The 24,501-nt window shown below is 45.7% G+C and overlaps 2 protein-coding genes across 2 annotated transcripts in view; both read left to right on the top strand.

Annotated features, from left to right (window-relative positions):
• Positions 1–24,501, top strand: part of dnajb2 (DnaJ heat shock protein family (Hsp40) member B2) — a 266,812-nt gene that overhangs the window by 205,962 nt on the left and 36,349 nt on the right. The window lies entirely within an intron of this gene.
• Positions 1,851–22,825, top strand: LOC307073819 (arylsulfatase D-like; the record flags this gene model as incomplete). The annotated part of the gene is given in 13 exon segments (XM_079733781.1): positions 1,851–1,905; positions 2,923–3,014; positions 3,017–3,039; positions 4,060–4,215; positions 6,542–6,663; positions 11,686–11,808; positions 11,968–12,170; positions 17,758–17,978; positions 18,948–19,084; positions 19,550–19,672; positions 20,806–20,965; positions 21,709–21,830; positions 22,203–22,825. Coding segments are annotated over 13 exon segments (2,004 nt in total). The 3' UTR covers positions 22,670–22,825.

Here is a 24,501-nt window from a genome sequence, read left to right as displayed (position 1 = left end):
GTGCACGCGGTCTAGTGGAGCGCGCTCCTAGCGTGAGGCGGCCGCACGTGACTGACAATGCCGTTTTTGCTCTCGTGCTAGCAGAGTGTTTTCATGTAGTGTTGTGCGGATCGGCCCTAAAATAGCGATACTGCCGATCCCAACATTTCCTATTTTTGGATTGATTCTCATATTTACATATCGATATCATGAAGCGGTAGTCTGAGATGGTCTGAAGCGGTCTGAGGGGGTCGAGGTAGTTGGTAGCTGCTCGGTCAGACAGCCGTCCGTCAGAGAGTGGTTTGGCAGCAGCAGGCCTCATCCCGGTACAGAGAGGGTGCATCGCTATGGCAACGGTCATTACTGTCTGTCGAGGCTTCAGGGACGCAAACCGCTGGCTTTTCAGTCTAGCACCTCTCCTGTTAAGAGAACTGTAACTGGTTTAAATGACAGTGTGCCAGGCTTTCGACTGTTAATATGCATGATAAGGTTGAGTTGCTTTGATTTAGAAAACGGCAGCCACCGTATTCGATAACAACCATTCCCAGTTAACTTAATCACAGCAAATACTTAAATTGTGCGAGTGATGGTTAAACTGATTGTTTGAAATAATATATTTTGCTCGTGAGCATGTCTTATCGCGTCGCGACTTATGACCTCAATGTGACGTAATAGCATAGTGACGGCGGTCCCCCTTAGAGGGGAGACGGTGAGTGGCACATCTGTCTTTCTGTTCACCCCTGATGCGTTTGTACACCCGAGGCTTGGTTTGTTGTGTTCGTGGTCAAACAACGGGAGTTTAAAGGTTAAACGGGCCGTGTAGCTCGACCAATCGATATTTGCATTGTTTGTAGAGGATTCGATATTTTGGCCGAGATGGTCAGCTCCCGCTCCATCTCTAAGCTCTTCCCTGGCACCCCCTCTGTTTCTCCCTTAGTGCCTAGCTCTGACTTCTGCCCTGGCCTCATTTTCTGCAGAGCAAGAAATGATTCCAGAGGTAAGGATCCACTTCTTTGGTGCTCACCAAGCCTTCCCAGCCCTGAGCAAAACTAGGGTGAATGACCTGGGAATTTTAGCAACTTCTGTACCTTCAGAGAGAATATTCACAAAGGCAGGGGTGGTCGTAAGCAAAAAACGGAATAGACTTGAGGGGAAACACAAAATCATGCTGTTATTCCTACACAGAAAACTACGAGTAAAGAAACTTTCAGAAAAGGCTCAGGTTAAATGGGAACATCTTTAACATTATTTCTTTCACAAACAAATCTGAGGAATGTTTTCTTAAAAAGTAGAGTAAATAACTTTCAAGGGAGTCTGGTAAATAATGTTTCTAAACAAAAAAAAGTGAAAGTGGAATGTTTAGTTAAAAGGACCTCTTTAGTTACAACCTTTTGTAAAGGTGCTAAACTGTGCACTGTGTAGAGATGTTTGTCCATATTTCTCAATGTGTTTTCCTTGTCCCTGAGAATTCCTCATAAACAAAGATAAGAAAAGTACATGTTGTCGTAATCTCAAACGGTAATCTTATCATGATAGCAAAGAAAAGGCCACACCGTGGCATATATATATATATATGATGTAATCATGCAAAATATCTCTATATATATACTGATTATAAAACACTAAAATAAATTCTAGAGTGCAAAGGTGTCCCTCCTCCAGTGAAGGTGTTGAGCAACCCTTGAATAGCAGCAGTTGTAAAAGTATCTCATGATTTTGGAAGTTGTAAATATTATACAAGAAATACAATATGCTTAAGGTATGGTTATGGGTATTGGTATCGGTGATACCAGCCTGGTTTTTACTTGGTATGGGATGGGAGAGGGGATGAGTGGTATGGCTCATCACTATAATGTCCTGCTCTCTGGGCTATGTCTTCTGCTCACACGGTGGCGATCCTCTGGCCCGGAACCAGCCATGGCCACTGTAGGTTAAAGGGGATGTTAAGGTGAAGTCCACTCTCCTCTCGAAGTGCACGGAAGATTTCTTTGGGTACATGAACATGACTTCAGTGCTTGATAGAGATACAACTCCAGGCGAGAAACCACTTACATGATGTCCAAGTCATTGGTGTTCAACTAAACCTAACCCTAACCTAACCCAAGCTCCCATTTAACCAAGAGTCTGCTCAAGAGTGTCCGTCTCAGAACATATTTGAAGAGGAGTAAGGCACAGTGTTGTACCTCAGTCAGTTTTGTAGTTCCACAAAACATTAACATGCACGCAATGAATAAAAGCAGGATCACCAGGCACAGTGAACCAGAGCCTAAACCTTGAAGATTATAGTGTTTTGTAGTAACAGACCACGAAAGGAAATAAATACTGAGTAACATTCAAATTGTGCCAGAATTTAAATAGTTTGCATTATCATTGAAAGAAAACTACACAAATTGAAAGCATTGCCTTGCTGTAGCGAATGTATTGTAGTTATTTGGTGTACTTATAACACAGGGATTTTCTAATGAAGTCGAATAAATATATAAACTTGACTTATATACACACATATATATATATATATATATATATATATATATATATATATATATATATATATATATATATATATATATATATATATATATATATAATAATTGGCCAATAAGTGCCAGGAAGACAAGCGTCCGCGCAAAGAGTCATTATCACCGCGGGATGGAAAACACTTTGAGCACGAGAGCAAAGACGGCTCGTGCGGGGGGGGGGTCATATGCGTGCTGCTTTACGTGCCCGCCCCATTAATGTGATTTTTTCCTAAGGCTGTTACTGCTCAAATGAGTACACTGCACAGTCTAGAGTTCCACTTTGGATTTGAAGTGAAGTGAATGACTGAGTGAGTGACTCTGCGCAGAGTCACTGAATGAGTGACTCTGCGCCAGCAGAACACATTTAAGGGGGGTTTCAGACATTTGGCACACTGACGTACGAGGGCAGTAAAAGTGCTCGCAGTAATAATCCGCGTGCACGCCGTATTAATACGCGTGCACGGCTCCGTTTATTGCGCGCGCCTCTTAAAGTCTTTTGCGCTCCCATTTTTAATAGAGACATGACGCCGTACCTTCTCAGGTAAGTCAATGTTTTCTGTTGCATCTGTCTTACCTTTGGGTAATGTTTACCATACATTGACTTACGACTCAGGACATTGACTCATTCGTACAAGGGGTAGTTGCACTTGTACAATGATTATTTAAAAAATAATGGCCGTGTCTTTAATATATCGAAAAATAAATGTTGGCTGTTTGGATGTGGAAATGATACACTGGCATATAACTTCCTTGCAAAGTGAGTGTAATGCACAATTTAGATTTCCACTTTTGATTTTATATAGATAAGATCAATATGAAAAGGGAAATCCAGCAGGGGCTGGTAAAACATTTGAGTGGCACACTGAAAAGGCAGTGTAATATAAATATTAACATTGTGTATAAAGTTAGAATAGCAGGTCATAATTTCAAATGATTGCTAAAGCTCTGTGTATAAGCCTGTGTTCACAGAAGATAACCACAAGATGTGACGAGGCCAAAGTTCAGTGTAATCAATCTAGATGGCTATCTAGAAGCCAAACCTACAAAAACTACAATTCCTAAGGTGCTCTCATCTAGCCGCAAAGCTGCTGCTGCTGCCACGTTGAGGGACGTGAGCTGTTATGTTGTGTTTTGTCGAGAATCTTGGGGCTCATGTCATGGGTAGTGTAGTAAGCTACGAGTGAAACATTTTGACATTTTGAACATAAGGATGCATCATGGGAGATTTTGTTGCCAATACTCATTTTGAGAGGACCCAAGAGGGTTGATAGAACGGTTTCCAAATGGGGAGGAACCACACTGCACAGGTCCGTAAAACCTCGGAAACTTCCGTTCAGTGAGAAACACTGCTGCATTTCTTGTGTACGTGTTTGTCCTGTCAAAAAAGGCAACCTTAGTCTGTATTTAGCAAATTCCATAACAACAGCATTGTCCGAATTACTACTAATTACTTTATGGGGTCCACCAAAAAATCGATGCCTCTTCCCCCTCCCAGACTTTGGTATTTTAGAGGGGGCAGTCTTGACTTGTAGCTGAATTAGTGTTCACCTTCCTCCACCAGGCCCACCCGGCTGGCCTCTCTGGCTTTGCTGGTGCTGATGCTGGGGGTTGATGGGGTCACCGGGTTAGGACTGGACTCAAGGCCCAACTTCGTCTTGATCATGGTGGACGACTTGGGGATTGGCGATGTGGGCTGCTATGGTAACGACACTATAAGGTAATATGACCTTAAAATGTCCTAATTATGACCCTGTTGTGTTCTCTCTGTAAGGATCTGTACATCGATAAGTTGATTTATGATGTAATCAGCAGCAGTGGGTTGGGGTCCACTCCTCTAGAAGGTGATACACGGGTCACTTGGCTCTCCCTTGTCCCAAGATGGTGGATAATTCCAGATAGGAACATATAAATCTACATATTATATACAGTGGGGCAAAAAAGTATTTAGTCAGCCTCCAATTGTGCAAGTTCTCCCACTTAAAAAGATGAGAGAGGCCTGTAATTTTCATCATAGGTATACCTCAGCTATGAGAGACAAAATGAAAAAAACAAATCTAGAAAATCACTGTCTGATTTTTAAAGAATTTATTTGCAAATTATGGTGGAAAATAAGTATTTGGTCAATAACAAAAGGTCATCTCAATACTTTGTTACATGCCCTTTGTTGGCAATGACAGAGGTCAAACGTTTTCTGTAAGTCTTTACAAGGTTTTCACACACTGCTGCTGGTATTTTGGCCCATTCCTCCATGCAGATCTCCTCTAGAGCAGTGATGTTTTTAGGCCACACAGACTTTCAACTCCCTCCAAAGATTTTCTATGGGGTTGAGATCTGGAGACTGGCTAGGCCACTCCAGCACCTTGAAATGCTTCTTACGAAGCCACTCCTTCGTTGCCCGGGCGGTGTGTTTGGGGTCATTGTCATGCTGAAAGACCCAGCCACGTTTCATCTTCAGTGCCCTTGCTGATGGAAGGAGGTTTTCACTCAAAATCTCACGATACATGGCCCCATTCATTCTTTCCGTCATACGGATCAGACGTCCTGGTCCCTTGGCAGAAAAACAACCCCAAAGTATGATGTTTCCATCCCCATGCTTCACTGTAGGTATGGTGTTCTTTGGATGCAACTCAGCATTCTTTCTCCTCCAAACACGACGAGTTGAGTTTTTACCAAAAAGTTCTATTTTGGTTTCATCTGACCATATGACATTCTCCCAATCCTGTTCTGGATCATCCAAATGCTCTCTAGCAAACTTCAAACGGGTCCGGACATGCACTGGCTTTAGCAGGGGGACACGTCTGGCACTGCAGGATTTGAATCCCTGGCGGCGTAGTGTGTTAGTGATGGTAGCCTTTGTTACTTTGGTCCCAGCTCTCTGGAGGTCATTCACTAGGTCCCCCCGTGTGGTTCTGGGATTTTTGGTCACCGTTCTTGTGATCATTTTGACCCCACAGGGTGAGATCTTGCGTGGAGCCCCAGATCGAGGGAGATTATCAGTGGTCTTGTATGTATTCCATTTCCTAATAATTGCTCCCACAGTTGATTTCTTCACACCAAGCTGCTTACCTATTGCAGATTCAGACTTCCCAGCCTGGTGCAGGTCTACAATTGTGTTTCTGGTGTCCTTTGACAGCTCTTTGGTCTTGGTCATAGTGGAGTTTGGAGTGTGACTGTTTGAGGTTGTGGACAGGTGTCTTTTATACTGATAAGGAGTTCAAACAGGTGCCATTAATACAGGTCACAAGTGGAGGACAGAGGAGCCTCTTAAAGAAGAAGTTACAGGTCTGTGACAGCCAGAAATCTTGCTGGTTTGTAGGTGACCAAATACTTATTTTCCACCATAATTTGCAAATAAATTCTTAAAAAATCAGACAATGTGATTTTCTGGATTTTTTTTTTTCATTTTGTCTCTCGTAGCTGAGGTTTACCTATGATGAAAATTACAGGCCTCTCTCGTCTTTTTAAGTGGGAGAACTTGCACAATTGGTGACTGACTAAATACTTTTTTGCCCCACTGTATGTCTTTCAAAAAAGCAAAACATCTTTGAGTTAGTAACGCAAACTTACTTAAAAAAGCTAGTCCAATATTTGTATTGTCTCACTATTTTCTTTGTTTGTCTTTTTAGATAGTGCTTTAAAGCCTTAGTAGGCAATACGATTAAAAAAATAACATCTGTTTGGTTTAATCTATTTTGTTGCATCATTTTCCCTTTCCAACAACAAACAACAAAATTATTCATTTGAATTGTGATGTCGAGGGCCTCATCGTCTCAGTATCCACATCTACTTATCTAGTTATCTCTCTCCCGCTCTCTCCCTCTCTGTTTCACTCCGTCTTATCTCCCTCTCTGTCTCTGTCCCTCTTTCCGTCTCTCTTTTCCACTCTCTGTCTCTCTATCTTTGTCTCTGTCTCTCTTTCTCCCTCTTGGTCTCTTTGTCTCTCTCCCACTCCCTCTGTCTTTCCCTCCCCCTCTCACTCTCTCTTACTCTCTCCCTCTCACTCTAACCCTCTCTCCCTTTCCCTCTACCTCTCTTTCCTCCAGGACGCCCAACATAGACCGACTGGCTCTGGAAGGCGTGAAGCTGAGTCAACACATCGCGGCGGCTCCTCTGTGCACCCCGAGCCGTGCGGCGTTCCTGACCGGACGCTACGCACTGCGCTCAGGTAGAGCACAGGCACTCCTTTGTGCTCCTCCTGAGGAGAGAGCTGCACCCAGTTTCACACTCGCCGCTCACCGTTTTCCACTACTGCTCAAACTCACTGCTGCAGTTCTCTCTTGTGTTATAAAGCAGTAGACCCGTTTCACAAGAAGTCTTTGGAGGAGAAACACAGTTCGTAACACTACGACTCTGGGTCTGCCCCTCTCATCTACCAGGGCAGCTACTGGTGAAGACACCGCACATGGATTATGGACCGTGTGTGATATCTTCCCTAGTGTCTTCACTTATAGACTTCCCTAGTCTATTGCCAGGGACCTGGTACATAAAGGAGCAGAACCACATTCAGTTGCAATATCTTTTGCAATAATGAATTATGGTATATTATTTCGTCATTGAATTGTATCGTGTTGTCTTGGAATCAAGATATTAACCTTTCGTGATGAACTGTTTTATAGTCGACTGTTTTTCACCGTAAATAAATCTGGATGAAAAAATAGGCCCTTCAAATGATCAACGTATGATGTGTGAAACATAGAAAGGGAAAATGTCTGGGCATGTGGTTGAAACTTATAATGTGGTGTACTATAACATTTGATTTGCAATGATGGCGTTTATCCCGAGGTGATCCTAAAGTTGGATTTGCCGCAGTTTTTAAATTGGTTAGAAAACCAAACCTCTGTAGAAGGCAGTGTGGCACCCTGTGGCTGGGATGTAAAACGTATTCTTACATGTCATCTAGTACTAAAGTGAACAAGCAGCTCCAGGCGAAGCATTTACGTCTATGTAAAAGTGGTGAACATGTAAAGTTATATGAATGTATCAACAGTACGTTCTGATCAGGGGTTTGCTTCCCCAAAGCATAGTTGCTAACTTCCTTAGCAACCTACCTCTTAGGGACTCAAAAGTTAATAGGAAAGTGTTTCCCAAAACCATTCCACCTACATTGGAAGCTCTAAAGTTATTAAACTCCATAGTACTTGGTAAGTTAATGCTTCCTGACTGTTTCCCAACAACATAGTCTGGCTTAGCCCTTATTACTCACAAAGTGAAAAGGCATATTATATTAAACGGCTCTAGAGCTGTTAGGTCCATATAACACACAAACTTCCTGGATATTCATGGTCACATGACCGATTTCAGTCTTCTTTGTCTTTTTTGAGCAATTAGCATGCCGAGTTAGTGCAGTACCGCCACCAAATGTTAGGTTGTGGAACATCACTGGACATTTAATAGGTCACAAATATTTTCTTTTAAGGAGATATATTATGGTGTTTTCCCAACAAGTAAACATAGTGTCTGTTTCAGGACCTTCAGAATGCGCTGTTTCTGGTGTCTGTAGCTTTAATGCAAATGAGCTGCTGCCCATTGACCAATGAGCTGTCAGAGTGAACTACAGCATGGAGGAGAAGTGATTGTTGCCGTTTGCGGACTCCTGGAGCTCTATATAATATAATATAATATATATTATATATATATAATATTATAATAATAATAATAATAATAATAATAATAAAAATATTATATAATATGTATGGTATTTATATAATATTATATCTAATATCACGGCCAAAAGCTATGTGCGCCTCGGATGATATTATGAATCATAAAGACTGCGTCTGACGTCTCTGGTACTTCCACAACAAGTAAAGACTTGTAGTGGGGGATGTCTCGGCCGTGGTTGAGAAGAATTGGGGGAAACGAACTTTGGCCTTGACTCTCTGTAGTCCATATTGAACGACATGGAGGAGAAAGGGATTGTACTCCAGGAGCTGAGCTGCCGCACTGCCGCCGAGCTCCCCTCGCCGGAGCTGCCGTCAAAGCTTCTGTGGAATTTCAGATCCCGGGGTACACCCGCCGGAGCTCGGGTGTACTCCGTACTCTGGGGGGAGCTTGGCGGTAGCCCGGCAGCTCAGCTCCGGGAGTACAATCCCTTTCTCCTCCTCCGGACTGCCGCCGAAGCTTCGGCGGAAGTCCGGCAGCTCCGGGGAGGGGAGCTCGGTGGCAGTCTGGCAGCTCCGGCGGAGAAAGGGATTGTACTCCCGGAGCTGAGCTGCCGGGCTGCCGCCAAGCCCGCAAATTCTTAGCTATGCTCTGATTGGAGGGGGTTGGGGAAGTGGGAGGTAATATTCAAATGTGCCCCCTTCCTACGTAGGAGGGGGCGCCGAAACTGACTCGGTCGTTTGGTAACTGTAGGCGGGGTACTTTCAGAAATGCATATCTCACTCAAAAAAACATTTAAAGACTTTATTCAAAGTTTGTATGCGTGTGGGAGCACCAGAGACCCAAAACAAAACCCCAAATCCCAGGAAAAGTGTTGTTTTCATAATATGTCCCTTTTAAAAACCCTGTTACTTTTACATATGTGATAAGATTCCGGGTAGCAGGTTTTAGAGAATTGAATTCAGTGATAAGCCTACAATTTTTAAATAAAAAATAATATCTGTATCAAGAGACATGCATCCACTGCAGCAACAACAGAATAGGCTGTCCCGTTGTCAAAATGCTATCAAAATATTGTAGCAGGGAAATATACAGCCTAGGTACTGTTAAGAGCTCGACAGACTTCAAACATCAAAAATCTATCATTAGAACTGAGGAAACAAGACGAATCTTGCATGGCTTGAACTGGTGGCAAAAAACAAACAAACCTGTTACTCTCAAGGCAAGTGCTCTAACCACTCAGCCATTTGACTCTTTCAAAGAGTTGGGGAGAAAAGTATTTTTTTTCCTTATCCATATCCCAGAGAATAGTGTAGATAAATGACATTTCTCACTAAATGCATTGTTTGAATTATCTTTTTTCCATAAACGTACCAACCGTTTGCAGTACCTATATTGTATTGCATAGATAGTGCCTATGCTGATGAATTTGCCAGTGTCATTAAAAAGTTGTTAGACACAATCAAGTTGGCGAATATTAACCACAACTGTATAACAAGCATTTAGTCTAAATATCAAAGTTTGTAAGGCTTCCACCTTTTGAATGATTAAATGCCTCAGAGCAACTCCGAACTCCGCCTTCAGAAAACATCTGTTCACTCTGTATTAGCTGATAAGTACGCAGCTAATTAACAAAGAGGTCAGCTACGTTTTGCTATGTTAGCTTGAGAATTTTGGGAAAACACTCGTACTTCGGCTGCTGTATAGTACAACTTGGCTTAGTAATAAGTCAGCAAAGTGCTAACTTCCTGACTGTTTTGGGAAACGCACACCAGGTAATTTGATTGAAGAGGTTCACTAAACATGTATCACTCAACTGTGCTGGTGTTTCTGTATATTCTGTATGTAGAATTAAACAAAATAGTGAGAGAGTTGTCTGGGAAAAGTAAATGTGGGCGGGGGGAAATTAATTATTGATTAATCCTTTGGTCGCTTATTACTGTGAATGAATAAATGTCACTTGGAGAAGAACTGTTGATGAAAAGCAATATCCCAGTGGGGGTCATGCAGTTATGAATATCAGCAGTAATTGTTGTTGAGTAATGTCCAATGGCCTTTATATGTTGTCTGTTTTTGCCCTCTACTATATATGTAATGTCTCCTCGAGGGAGTGGATAAGGACTAGCCTGGCATCGCCAGACCAATGCCAACTGCAATAAGTCTGGGACCTCTCCCTTCATTTTCCAATTTCCAAGGGGAGTCAGTGTCCCCAACGGGGCAGACACAATGCCTCTGGACGCCATTCGACAATCATACAACGCTTTAGTTGCAGTCGTTTGTTCTTCTCTCTGGGAGGAACTTGGAGTAGAGCCGCTGCTCCTCTGCTTAGAAAGGAGTCAGTTGTGGTGGTTCATCTGGTAAAGATGCCCACTGGGCGCCTCCCTAGGGAGGTGCTCCAAGCACGTTCAGTGGGGAGGAGACCTCGGGGAAGACCCAGGACTAGGTGGAGAGATTATGTCTCAACACTGGCCTCCCCCCGTCAGAGCTGGTCAATGTGGCCCGGGAAAGGGAAGTCTGGGGCCCCCTGCTAGAGCTGCTGCCCCGCGACCCAACCCCAGATAAGCGGGTTTGAAGATGAGGATGAGAATTTTTCTTCTTTTAGTGAAAATATACCGTCCACTTTGTTCAATACTGTCTCGATAACGGGATCGACAGACCGTTCTAGGTCAGCAGGAGCCAATTCCATCCTCCACGGCGCTCCTCTGGATTACCCTGCCTCATATTAGATAAACGGTTGTGTTTGGCCGTCTGTCTGGTACCGGTCTATGTGTCCGGTACGAGTCAGACCATCTGTTCCCAACTGGCCGAACGGGCGCTCGTTGGAATAACATCAGGCAGATGTGCGCAGGCCAACTTTTTGACGGATAGACATTTTCATTTGATATGTTAACAGTCTGATGGTATTGACTGTCAGACTGTTAAAATGGTATTTTGAATTCATAAACGTGCATAAATCGTTCCATATCACCCAGCCCAACGATTGGTGCCTATGTGAAAGTGTCTATTAGGAGTCCAAATTGCTAAATGCATATCAATATCTTTATCTGTCTAACGCAACATCAATCAATCAGATAATCGTATTATCCTTTTGATTGAAATGGGTTCTATGTATACGATTTGACTAAAACCATATTTGTGCGTGGGTAGCGTGGGTTGGAGATAATGGATGAATGGATAAAAATGGTTGGACAATTGCAGAAATGTTTGACCTGATCAACAGGGCACATTAGGCAGCTCAGTGTTAACACACATTCACTGTCTGCCACACTGACTAGATGAAAATGGACCCAACTGTATAAAACACAATGCAATACAATACAATTATACCTTAAGACCACATGAGGTGATTGAGTGAGTAGGTCTTATGGATAAGAATAGCTATTTTATAAACAAATCTATAACTTGAGGAAGGAAGCGGGGTAAAAAGCGGGGTAAAAAGTTAATCCTTCTGCATTCAAGCATGTTTCTATATTGATGCTATGTTGTGTTTGTTATGCGTCATGTGGGTTTGTGTCATATGCTCATGCTTGTGTGTGTGTGTGTGTGTGTGTGTGTGTGTGTGTGTGTGTGTGTGTGTGTGTCCCAGGGCTGGCCAGTAGTGGTCGTGTGCCAGTGCTGCTGTTTCTGGCTGGGTCAGGGGGATTGCCCCCCACAGAGACCACCTTTGCGAAGCGGCTCCAGAAGCAGGGGTACACCACCGGCCTCGTGGGTAACAAGACCCTCATTACACCTCATTACCTAAATATGTTGTCAGCACATAATACTGTGCATGTCATGAAACATAGAGTCAGGGCTCTACGCTCACTCTCTTTCTCTCTCTCTCTCACTCACTCTTTCACTCACTCACTCACTCACTCACTCTCTCCAGGTAAATGGCACCTGGGTGTGAACTGCGTGAGCAGGGGAGACCACTGCCACCACCCCAATCAGCATGGCTTCCACTACTTCTACGGCCTTCCCTTCACCCTGTTCAACAACTGTGTTCCCGGGCAGCCCGTCAACGTGCTGGCCGACGTGGAGCAGGTCCTCAGAAGCCTATCCCAGCTGCTGGGGCTCGCTCTGCTCACGCTGGTACGTGTGTGTGTGTGTGGTGGGTGTCAGGGTAATACATTAAGGGGACTTGAGTAACAATGCCAATGACGCGTACCATGAACATAGGAGAAGTGTTCTTTGTGGATGAGGGAAGCACTTAAAAATAGTACTTAGCATTGTGTAGCATCTTATCCTAGTCATCTTTGTTGTGTATGGGGAATGGGTTAACCTAGAGATCATTGTGCTTGGCACTTGGTTCTATGAACATCCTTACTGTACTGACAGCGATATATTGTTTCTCTTTCTTCTGACAAATTATACTTATTATACTTGCTACTTATTGTAAGTCGCTTTGGATAAAAGCTTCTGAATGTAAATGTAAATGTATCGCTGCTTATGCTAATGCTGTAGTCTAACTAGGAGGATGGATTTCGTAGTTGCGCCAAACCATGAAAAGAAGCTACTTTCACACATCTTGAAGAGGCTGTAAGAGAACACTATGCCTAGTCATAGAGTGATGGTTGTAGTGCACCAGCAGCTAAGTCGTCAAATGGAATGACAAAAATATATATCTTTCTGTTTGCTTTCCTATCTCCATTTCTACATTTACATTTACATTTACATTTAGGGCCTTTAGCAGATGCTTTTATCCAAAGTGACTTACAATAAGTGCATTTGTTACAATAAGTACATTTGTCATAAGAAGTGAAAAAATATATATCTGTCGGTACAGTAAAGACGTTCATAGAACCAAGTGCAAGTATTACAATCGCTAGGCTAACCCATTCCCCGTGTAAAGCAGCGATAGCAGCTACTGTAGATGCTACACAATTAAGTACCTTGAATAAGTGCAATGTACAAGTGCCAGGACGTACAACATTCAATGGTGGCTGTGCATTGGTTTCTATGCAGAGTCGAGATGAACTCTGAACAGGTGAGTTTTGAGTCTTTTGCGGAAGCTGGTGAGCGACTCTGCGGTCCTGACATCGGTAGGGAGCTCGTTCCACCACTGAGGTCCCAAAACAGAGAAAAGTTGTGACTTTGCTGATCGACCTTTGCTTGCTCTTAGCGATGGCGGTACCAGACGTCCAGCTGAGGTAGTTGAGCGGAGGGATCGAGCTGGGGTGTGTGGCTTTACTAATGCTTGGAGGTAGGCAGGGGCAGTTCCATCGACTGCCTTGTATGCCAGTACCATCATCTTGAATCTGATGCTAGCTATTACAGGGAGCCAGTGGAGGTCTCGGAAGAGGGGGGTTACATGTGAGAACTTTGGTAGGTTGAACACGAGGCGCGCTGCCGCATTCTGGATGCGCTGCAAGGGTTTAATCGCAGAGGCAGGGAGTCCAGCCAGGAGCGAGTTGCAGTAGTCGAGGCGGGAGATGACCAGTCATTGGACTAGCTGCTTCCCTTGTGAGGAAGGGCCGGATCCTGCGGATGTTGTAAAGTGCAAATCTGCAGGACCGGGCCACCGCAGTGATGTTTGCGGTGCAGCACAACTGATTGTCCAACACTACACCAAGGTTTTTGGCAGTTGGAGAAGGAGATACAGTGATGTTCTCAACAGTGACCAGTAAGTCCATGTGTGGGCAATCTTTCCCTGGTATTAGGAGGAGCTCAGTCTTGTTGAGGTTAAGCCTCAGGTGATGGGCAGTTGTCCAGGTGCTGACTTCTGCCAGACATTCAGATATGCGTGTTGCAATCAGGGCTTTGTCAGATGAGGGAAAGGAGAGAAATAGCTGAGTGTCGTCAGCATAGCAGTGGTAGGAAAAGCCGTGGGATGTAATTACAGAGCCCAGAGATCTGGTGTAGAGGGAGAACAGAAGAGGCCCCAGCACCGAGCCTTGAGGGACACCTGTATCAAGCGTGCAAGGTTTGGACAAGGAGCCATTCTATGTTACCTGATAAGTGCGATTCATCAGGTAGGACGTGAACCAGGGAAGGGCAGATTCAGCTATGCCAAGCTCGGCGAGAGTGGCGAGGAGGATCTGGTGGTTCACAGTGTCAAATGCTGCAGACAAGTCAAGGAGAATGAGAACCGATGAGAGGGACGAGGCTCTGGCCGCCCGGAGGGACTCAGTCACCGCGAGGAGAGCCATCTCAGTGGAGTGTGCTTTTTTGAAGCCTGACTGGTGAGGGTCAAGCAGGTTGCTAGATGAGAGATAGGAGGACAGTTGGTTAGCGACGGCACGTTCCAATGTTTTAGAGAGGAATGAAAGAAGAGATACCGGTCTGTAATTCTGGATGTCAGTGGTATCAAGCGTTGGATTTTTGAGGAGAGGCTTTATTCTGGCAGTCTTGAAAGACGTTGGAACAATGCCAGAAGTGAGGAAGGAGTTAATAAGTGCGGTTAGAAATGGCAGGATGTCATTTGACACAGCCTGGAGGAGGGAGGAAGGGATAGTGTCAAGGGGGCAGGTGGTGGCATGGTTAGATGTTATAATTCTGTTGACCTCGTCTGAGGTGAGAGGGATGAATTGGGTAAAGACAGAGGTGGGGGTCGGGGGAGGGAGGATGGTGGCAGTGATAAAAGAGGAGCTAATGTCCTTTACTTTCTGGGTAAAGTAGGTAACAAAGTCATCAGCAGTGAGGCAGGAAGGAGGAGGAGGGGAGGGAGGGTTGAGGAGGGAAGAGAACAAGGAAAACAGTTTCCTGGAGTTTGAGGCGGAGGAGTTAATTTTGGTCCGGTAGAAGGCAGATTTGGCTGTTGACACAGTGGAGGTGAAACCTGAGAGAAGAAGGAGATAGTGAGATAGATCATTAGGACAGTCTGGTTTCTTCCATTTCCTCTCAGCATCCCGCAACTCTGCTCTATGGGTCCGCAGAGATTCAGACAGCCAAGGAGGGGGGGGTGAAGATCGTGCCGGTCTGGAGTGGAAGGGACAGAGGGAGTCCAAAGAGGAGGAGAGGGAGGATAACAGGGTGTCAGAGGAATCCTCTGTGGATAGTTGAGAGAATTGTTCAATAGAAGGTAGTGAAGACAGAACAGTTGAGGCAAACGTAGAGGGAGAGAGAGTTTTGAGGTTGCGGCGGGTGGTGACAATGTGGGGACTAGAAAGGAGGGGGGGAGAGGACTTTAAGGGGAGAGAAAAAGCAACAAAGTGATGGTCAGACACGGGGAGTGGGGCAACAGAGAGAGCAAAGGTGCCACAGGACCTTGTGAATATCAGGTCAAGCTGGTTCCCTGCCCTGTGTGTGGGAGGAGAAGGGGATAGTGTTAAGTCAAAGGTGGCAAAAAAGTTGGTTTCTATTTCTATTACCTTGTTTATTAGCAAAAAGAGGAATCAGCTTACCCTTTAGTTTTTGTGCTATAAAAGGAAAAGCTAAATGATGATGTACCATTCCAACCCAGGGCAGGGCGATGCCGGGGCACACTGAGTGAGAGGTGAGAGGCGGGACATGGGCCTGTGTTTGTGTGACTAAAGTGTCCCAGCGGCTTTGCATCCTGCAGCGCTTGGTTGGCACGGTGATGGCACGGAGTATCAGCCTGCTCTGGCCCTCGCTATGATATCCAGTCATAGCGATGAGCTCCGCCTCCCGGTGGCGGGGTTGGTGGTGGAGCAGAGAGCTGGGCTGCTGGTGGAGCTGAGAGCGGGGCTGCTGGTGGAGGAGCTGAGAGGGAGGCTGGTTGTGGAGCGGAGAGGGAGGCTGCTGGTGGTGGAGCTGAGAGGGAGGCTGCTGGAGCTGAGAAGGAGGCTGGTGGTGGAGCAGAGAGGTGGGCTGGTGGTGGAGCAGAGAGGGATGCTGGTGGTGGAACAGAGAGGTGGGCTGGTGGTTGGGGCAGAGAGGGAGGCTGGTGGTGGAGCAGAGAGGTGGGCTGGTGGTTGGGGCAGAGAGGGAGGCTGGTGGTGGAGCAGAGAGGTGGGCTGGTGGTTGGGGCAGAGAGGTGGGCTGGTGGTTGGGGCAGAGAGGGAGGCTGGTGGTGGAGCTGAGAGGGAGGCTGGTGGTGGAGCAGAGAGGTGGGCTGGTGGTTGGGGCAGAGAGGTGGGCTGGTGGTTGGGGCTAAGACAGAGAACGCTGTGTGGGTTTGATGGGGAAGACTCCCTGGAGAGCAGCTGTTGGTTTCTTGAGGCTGGCGGAAAAACAACGTACAGTGCGCACACACACACATACACACACACACACACACACACACCTACACAGACGCACACACACAGACACACACCTACACACACACACACACACAATAATTTATTATTGTTAATAAGAATGAATAATAACTGCAACAATTCATAATGTGTATCAATATAATTATGACAATTAAAACGTTGTATTTTTCTATTTAAGTAAAACATCCGATGTTGCAGCCTTAACTTGCTTCTCTAAATGCTGTGTGTGCTGACCCTCCTTGGGGCACTCGACCTGGGATAAGGGAATGTCACATCAAGGTCTGAAGAGCCGATGTCCACGCGGCCATCCATCTCACCCTCTCCGGTCAGAGGAATGGTCTCTGTTCTGAACAGGATTGTTGGTGCGGGTTCCACTGCTTGCCTGTTTGAGACACTAAATTGGAATATCCATTTTTTTTGTTTCTTATATGTTCATAACCTTGTGTTTCCCTACAACAACGTTCTGCCTAAGCATGCCACTAAATCCACATTTCCGCTGTTCTCCTCCTGCAGCCACTCAACCTGTAACAATCTGAGCCTGTCAGCGGCGGAAACAGCCCTTTCAGAGGGCGTGCATTGATTGGCTCTAATCCCCCTCAGGCTTACATACAGCTGCCGACGGGCTGAAGTGCCTAGCTCAATACTGTACAATTTTAGATAAATGTGTCTGCATGAGTGCCAACTAATCCAGGCAAAAAATAAGTGGAAGCATGGTAAAGTAGGGTCAAGGTTGAAATGGACGTGGGAGGCTAGAGTCCAGACTGATCCATGGAGCGAAAAGCAACGTAAGTTCATGTGATCAGAACGATCTGTGTAGTGAGATTCAACGTGAGGTCATGTGATCATACCGATCTGTTTAGTGAAACACAACGTGAGGTCATGTGATCAGACTGATCCGTGGACCGAAACACAACGTGAGGTCATGTTATCAGACTGATCCGTGGAGCGAAACACAACGTGAGGTCATGTTATCAGACTGATCCGTGGAGCGAAACACAACATGAGGTCATGTAATCAGACGGATCCATGGAACACAACCTGAGGTCATGTGATCAGACCGATCCATGGAACACAACCTGAGGTCATGTGATCAGACCGATCCATGGAACACAACCTGAGGTCATGTGGTCAGACCGATCCATGGAACACAACCTGAGGTCATGTGATCAGAAGGGTCTCAAGGCTGCACCCCATGATGGAATCAGGGCTTTGGATAAACTCTGGGACCTGCACAGCTTCCCCTGCTCCCCAGGTTGGACAGACGGGGCACAACCCAGCGGGACCACTGACATAAGTCTTTAGCGATGGAAAAGACATACTATTTTAAAGACAATGGAAAAAAAAAAAAAAACTCAACCAAATCTGTTTTGAAAATGTTAATCCTTTCCAAATGTCTTTGGCATTACTGCAGCTTATCTCGTCTGTTCACCCCTGTTGGGACGAGTGTGTCTCCTTGTGTCGCAGGTGGTGTGTAGTCTGTTGGGCTGTGTTTCTTATGAGGGTTTGGATTCCTGGTTCAGGTGTGTCTTCGTGCGCTCGGCCTCCTGAGTGTCAGCGTCAGTATCCTGGTCACGCTGACCTGCCTCACCGCTGGGGTGGCGGCTGTGTGGTACGTCCCCTTCGGCTTCCTGCAGACCTGGAACTGCATCGTCATGAGGAACCAGGAGGTGGTGGAGCAGCCGCTGGTGATGGAGACCCTGGCTGAGAGAATGCTGAACGAGGCCCAACACTTCATATCAAGGTAAAGATCCAGGTATTAGTATCTGTAGGACTAGTCAATAGAGAGCAACAGTGTGGTTCCAAAAAGGAAAAACCCCATTAATTTTCTCCATAGTGATTTTGATTAAAAGCCATAATGTCGTAACCTTCCAAAGTATACGTACCACGTGGCGTTATATTGTGAAACGATGGTTTATGCTCCTGCAGATGCCACAAGTTACAGAAGTTAACATTTCCAAAAAGTTTGCAATGGTTTATGGGATGATTAGTTCCCTCACACGTTCAGAAAAATAATGTACAGTCTTGTACCTTTGCTTTTTATTCCATTTTCTACATTTATTTTTGCTCCGAAACAAATGCTTTATGAAAGCGACTACCTTGTCGAATGATAGGCTTGGTTCCAGGGGCGTAGCCAGGACATTATTAGTGTGGTGGCCAGCTCGGGCCAGTCTTATATTTGCGTTGGCACTTGACTGTCAACGGGGGGGGGTACAATATTTGTTCATAACGTCAAAATATAACACTTTGAATAAGCATAATAGGTCAAAGTTAGATCAAACTAATAGTGCATATATTTCATTTTAGACCGTTTCCATTCAGGATTATTATTATGATTTATTTTTTCATACTGGGGGCCAACCTCTGACCGGGGGGGGGCCTTGGCCCCCATGTGGCTATGTCCCTGCTTGTTTCCAGGCTTAAAACTCTTTATATAACGATTTTACGAAATGTCAATAGAGAAAATAAATGGGAAATTTACTTCCGGAACCATAACTGTTTAATAAAGCGGTCAATGTTGCGCTCTATATCGTTATCATTTCAATAGTTAACTGTAAAGCCAAACCTAAAGTTTATTCTAAGTTTCATATTTTCTATGTTAAATGTGTGATCACTAAAGAGAGTACTAGGCAATGTAGGCTCCTCAAGTAATAAGCCATGGACATGTTTAATCAGGATGAAGTTCTCAGGTGATTTTTAATTCTCTCCGCAGGAATGCCCATCAGCCGTTTCTCCTCTTCTTTTCATTGGCTCACGTTCACACGCCACTCTTCAATAGCCCCGCCTTCGCTGGTAAAAGTCGCCACGGCGTCTATGGTGACAATGTTGAGGAAATGGACTGGATTATAGGTGTGTGTGTTTGTGTGTCTCGTTTCTCAGATGAGGGGTCATCCACATTTGATGCAGTGAAGTCTGCCATAATATGTACTGCAATCTTGTTTAAACTAATAGCCCACTACAAGTGTAACCTTATCCTATGTGGCGGTCGGACAGGTGAAGTAATTTAGGGATGCTCACAGCGCTGCTGCATTAACCTGGCCGCTTTAACACTCACACCATCAAGCCAACCTCAGGTCAAATATAGATGATGGCAGAGGTTCCCATACATCATTTTAGTGGGATTTGATGCATATTCCTGACGTAAGTTGGAGATACCGAGGGAAAGAAAGTGATACGAATATTAGAAGCTCCTGTTTACAACATGCACAAATCATTCCACCTAATGCAAGTTCTGGCCCCGTTTCAAGACACATTTGTGATAAATATGGAATTTATATAGGCCTCTAAATGTATCAGGTTACCTCTCCTGTGCAGGTCAAGTGACGGAGACGGTTGATTCGCTGGGGCTTGCCAACAACACCATGATGTACTTCACCTCAGACCACGGCGGACACATAGAGGACCCGCAACGGGGTGGCTGGAACGGGATTTATAAAGGTGAGGTTTCAGAATGGAACAGTTTTTATAAAAGTGAGGCTGCCCAAAGGAACAGTTTTTATAAAGGTGGGGAATCCCAATGGAACAGTTTTTATAAAGGTGGCGCTTCCCAATGGAACAATTTTATTAAGGTGAGGCTTCAGAATGGAACAGTTTTTATAAAGCTTGCGCTTCCCAATGGAACAGTTTTTATAAAGGTGGCGCTTCCCAATGGAACAATTTTATTAAGGTGAGGCTTCAGAATGGAACAGTTTTTATAGAGGTGAGACTTCCCAATGGAACGGTGTCTGTAAGGTGAGGTTTGTGGGTAATAAAGCTCTTCTCTGCTTTCTGTCTGTATTGAGAAGGGAACACCAAAGCAGAAGAGACAGAGGTTCTAGATTTTAGTTTGTGGCAAAATCTTAAGACATTTTGAGGCCTTTAAAGCAGAATTTACAAAGAATTATAGAAATTGCAATCATCTTGAGAAAAAAAAGAAAATAAATTATAAAAAAAGAAATGACTGCTGTGCAATTGCTCTTTGTGTTATTGAACTACTAATTCAACCTTTAAATAATACTTCTAATGAATAGAATAAAATGAACTTCGATGGATCAGCTGACTTTAACCCTGGGCTTCAGCTCTCCTGCAGGGGGCAAATCTCTTCAGCAAGAGAGCCCTGAAACAGTTATACAGAAAAAAAAATCACAAAAGACCCTACAAACCTAGACGTATCAATCAACATGTTCACAAATATTGACACGGTTAACAGCAAATAACCTTTGAAAGCCCGTCAAAGGATGAGTACTTGAGTTTCTGACTTTGCCCGCTCCAGAGTTAGGGTGCATTATAACTCAAAGCAGATTCCCCTAGTTCTGTCTTTGTATGAGGATATTAGGAGCCATCCAGACATCAGAACTACTGTTGTGTGTGTGATACATATGAATTGTGCTGAGATAAAACAAATATGCATAAGTGGGAGTGGATTGAGAGCAGATGTGCCTTGCAGTGGCTCTCTTGTCCTCTGACAGTACACATGTGTGTGTGTTACTGTAAACCGGAGGCTGTTGGTGTCATCACCAGCCATCTGTCATCAGCACACCACCGCAGCACGCTAGCAGGGGGAAGCTTACCCCCTCTCTCTGCCCCTGCAGGGGGCAAGGCCATGGGGGGTTGGGAGGGGGGGATCCGGGTCCCGGGTATCTTCCGCTGGCCGGGAAGGCTGCCGGCGGGCCGGGTGGTTGACCAGCCCACCAGCCTCATGGACCTGTACCCCACCCTCAGGCACCTGGCCCAGGACACGGAGGCGGACAGGTAGGTGGGGGGGGGATGAGAAAGGGTTAGATCACTGTTGTATTCTTTATTAAACCGCTCAACGCTCACCAGATTCCTCATTTCTCATCTATTTTCTTATAACTTTATGAAGACTTTAGTTGTGCTACCATTGTACCTCCGCCTATTTGAACCGATTGCACTTATTACCGTCTCTGGAAAGAGGCTTTTTACTGGCCCTCAGACAGGATCGGGTTAGTGGGTGTAGTAAGAGGTAGAGGTGTTTCACCTGGTTCAGAGGGTGGGGTTAGTGGGTGTAGTAAGGGGTAGAGGTGTTTCACCGGGTTGAGAGGGTGGGTTAAGTGGGTGTAGTAAGGGGTAGAGGTGTTTCACCTGGTTGAGAGGGTGGGGTAAGGGGTAGAGGTGTTTCACCTGGTTGAGAGGGTGGGGTAAGTGGGTGTAGTAAGGGGTAGAGGTGTTTCACCTGGTTGAGAGGGTGGGGTTAGTGGGTGTAGTTAGATGTAGAGGTGTTTTACCTGGTAGTGAGGGTGGGGTTAGTAGGTGAAGTAAGATGGTGTAGAGGTGTTTTTATCGAATAAAAGGACCAATAAAAGCGGATCTGACCTGAGGACAAAGGGGTAATGGCGGCTGGTTTGCAATGAACGGATGAGCATTATTCAGCCTCTGAGCAGGGCACCATGAGGGGAGCGGGGGTCTTCACCACGCTGAGCAGGGCACCATGAGGGGAGCGGGGGTCTTCACCACGCTGTGTTGTGTCCCCTCAGGCCGCTGGACGGCCATGACCTCATGCCGCTGCTGGAGGGGCAGAGCCGGCGCTCGGAGCACCAGTTCATGTTCCACTACTGCGGCAGCTACCTCCACGCCGTGCGCTGGCAGCCCCCTGGCTGTGAGTCCCTCCCTCCCACTCACAGGGCACCAGCCTCAGCCCCGCTCGACCACGGCCCCTGAGGTCGGGGCCGTGGTCACGACAGAGCCTAACACCGTAGCCCTGTGCTTGCAAGGAGCCAGGATGAATGACTAAGGTCAAGGGTCATGCCGCAGTGATTCGAAGTGATAATCGGAGATGAGAAAGTTCATTATTTATCAGGAATAACTATTTCTGTCATTCTTTGACCTCGCCAGATTAAAAAACATTAAAATATTAAAATCATATAAGTAATAAAATGCCATTTAATGAAGAACCTAAGCAGGTTGCTGGTGTGAATCCCCTGAGGAGCTGTGGTCTCCAGCCATAAAGGCTATTTGTCCTTGTCTCCAGGCGACTCCGTCTTCAAGGTTCACTACGTCACGCCCGTCTTCTTCCCGGCGGGCACGGGCAGCTGCTCCGACCAGGAGTTCTGCTCCTGTTACGGCGATCACGTGACCTCCCACGACCCTCCGCTGGTCTACGACCTCCTCCACGACCCCACCGAGTCCCGCCCCCTCAGCCCCTCCGACGAGCCCAGATTCGCCGAGGTCCTGCAGCGCGTGGACGAGGCTGTGGCGGTACACCGGGCCACCCTGCCTGGGGGGCACCTGACCGAGGGCACCCTGACCGAGGGCTCTGTGACCGGGGGGCCCCGGACCAAGGGCCCCGAGCACGGCGTCCCCAACCAGATGTGCTGGGAGCACATCCTGTGGAAGCCCTGGTTACAGCCGTGCTGCGGGACCTTCCCCTTCTGTGGCTGCCAGGACAACTCCCGGCCCCCCGGGAGAAGAGAGGCTCTCATTGGCCAGCTCGGATGACATGTGACAGCCTGGGAGCTTGTGAAGCGTGTCTATGTGGCCTTGTGGTCCGTTCATGTTTGCAAACAATAAGCTGAGCGCAGACAAGCACACATACGCGAATACACACACCTGTATGTGACCGCACACACAGCCGTATGCAGAGGATGCAGAGTTGACAACCAGTTTATTAGTCTGCAAGAAAGCAGATCTGAATGAATCTGAATTTCAGGACATTTCGGGCCAAAAAAATTAGAAATGTGTTAAATGATGCATTTATATGAAACTAACGATATATAAAATAATTGTATAAATACTATGAATAATTATAATTTGTCATGTATTCATTATTATATTGTGATGTACCAACACATTGGTTAGCCAATTCAGCCCATCCAATGAATTGGGTTATTTATTAGTACTATTACCACAAAGGTTGTTATCACTAACGAACTACATTTCAGTAAATTGATGATCTATTGTAAACTAGAACGCGTACCGAGTGCAAAAATACACTGGGAGTCAGTTAATCCTATTCGACTCTAGAGGGCAGAGTTGGACCAGGTTTGACTTCCCGACCTTCGTGAGGTCATTGTGTAACTGCTGTCTCTTGGTGCAAAATGGGAAATCTACATGAGTGTAATTTCTAATGGCACCTCCTACTTCTTTCCCACAAAGGGGCATATCGGTAACACAATACATACATATGTATAGTGTAATTAATGTGGGTGGGTGGGTTTGAGAGATGGAGAGAAACGATAGAAAGTGACACTGCTGGGATCCTATCACCACATGCATCTTGAGTGAGGGTGTACCTACTTCCCTTCTTTCCGAATATGGTCTTTTCTACCCTCTCTCTCCCTACTTTGTTTGTCCTTCTGGTGATCTTGCTAAAAAGTGTGCATTCACAAGTAATTTGTCTCGGAATCCAGTTTGACACCCTCATGAGACGTTCTGATCTTCTTAGTTCTCATTCTGTTTGCCTGCTTGTTAAAAGCCTTTCCAAAAGTGTAAAAAGGACAGGACCAATCAGCATTGGGGGAGGGACTTTCAGTTAATGATGGACAGGGAGGGCCGCAGTTGAGGAACGAGTAGAAATCAACAGACCAATCAAAATCGTTTTATCCGAAAGAGAGACTAAATAAATAATGATGTTAAAAGGTAACAGAAATATGTTCCTGTAACAACATAAGGCCATGTGTGGATTAACTCACTGCCCAGGCCAGACTGATTCATTGTGAAATGCTAACCTTTCTACCTGGAGGATCTCACCATGGTAATGGTTTAGACCCGTTTATTTTAAAGATGGCTGGCTGCATGGAACAGCTATTCAGCTGACGTCTGACCGCACACTCATACGCACGGCCAACGCACAGCATTCAGACCATGACCACATGGACTCCAGTACCCTGACCCATCTGCATGCCTGGCACGCACACATACACACACACACCTAGATTCATGCATGTGGGAATCAAATCGAATAACTTATTTTTCGGACACTTCTACCAGCAAAGTCAATATAAATTTAGAGCGTGACCATGGGAAGATAGAGGCAGCGATTTACCAAGCATACAAGAGATGAGACAATGGGTGTACATGATTCTTATATGGAAACTTTCCCATCGTGGCCAGCAACAAGGTGAGGGGGAGTGAGCATCCTGAGTTTATTGGCCAGGGCTGAAGTCAGCCATGGCGGGAGAGACGATGTTAACCTGCAAAACACTATGGGGAGGAATGGACACGCCTGCAAGGCTGCTAGACGGTTAGAGGAATTACAATACAGAGAGGTCAGTGGATCGGCCCCAGCGCCAGACTCGTGGCCCCTGTGGCAATGCATTAGGATTAATAAT

The sequence above is a fragment of the Pollachius pollachius genome (genome assembly GCF_949987615.1).
Source record: "Pollachius pollachius genome assembly, chromosome: 3".
Taxonomy (NCBI): Eukaryota; Metazoa; Chordata; class Actinopteri; order Gadiformes; family Gadidae; genus Pollachius; species Pollachius pollachius.
Note: the sequence above shows the minus strand (reverse complement) of the source record. Positions and strands in the feature narration are given on the sequence as shown.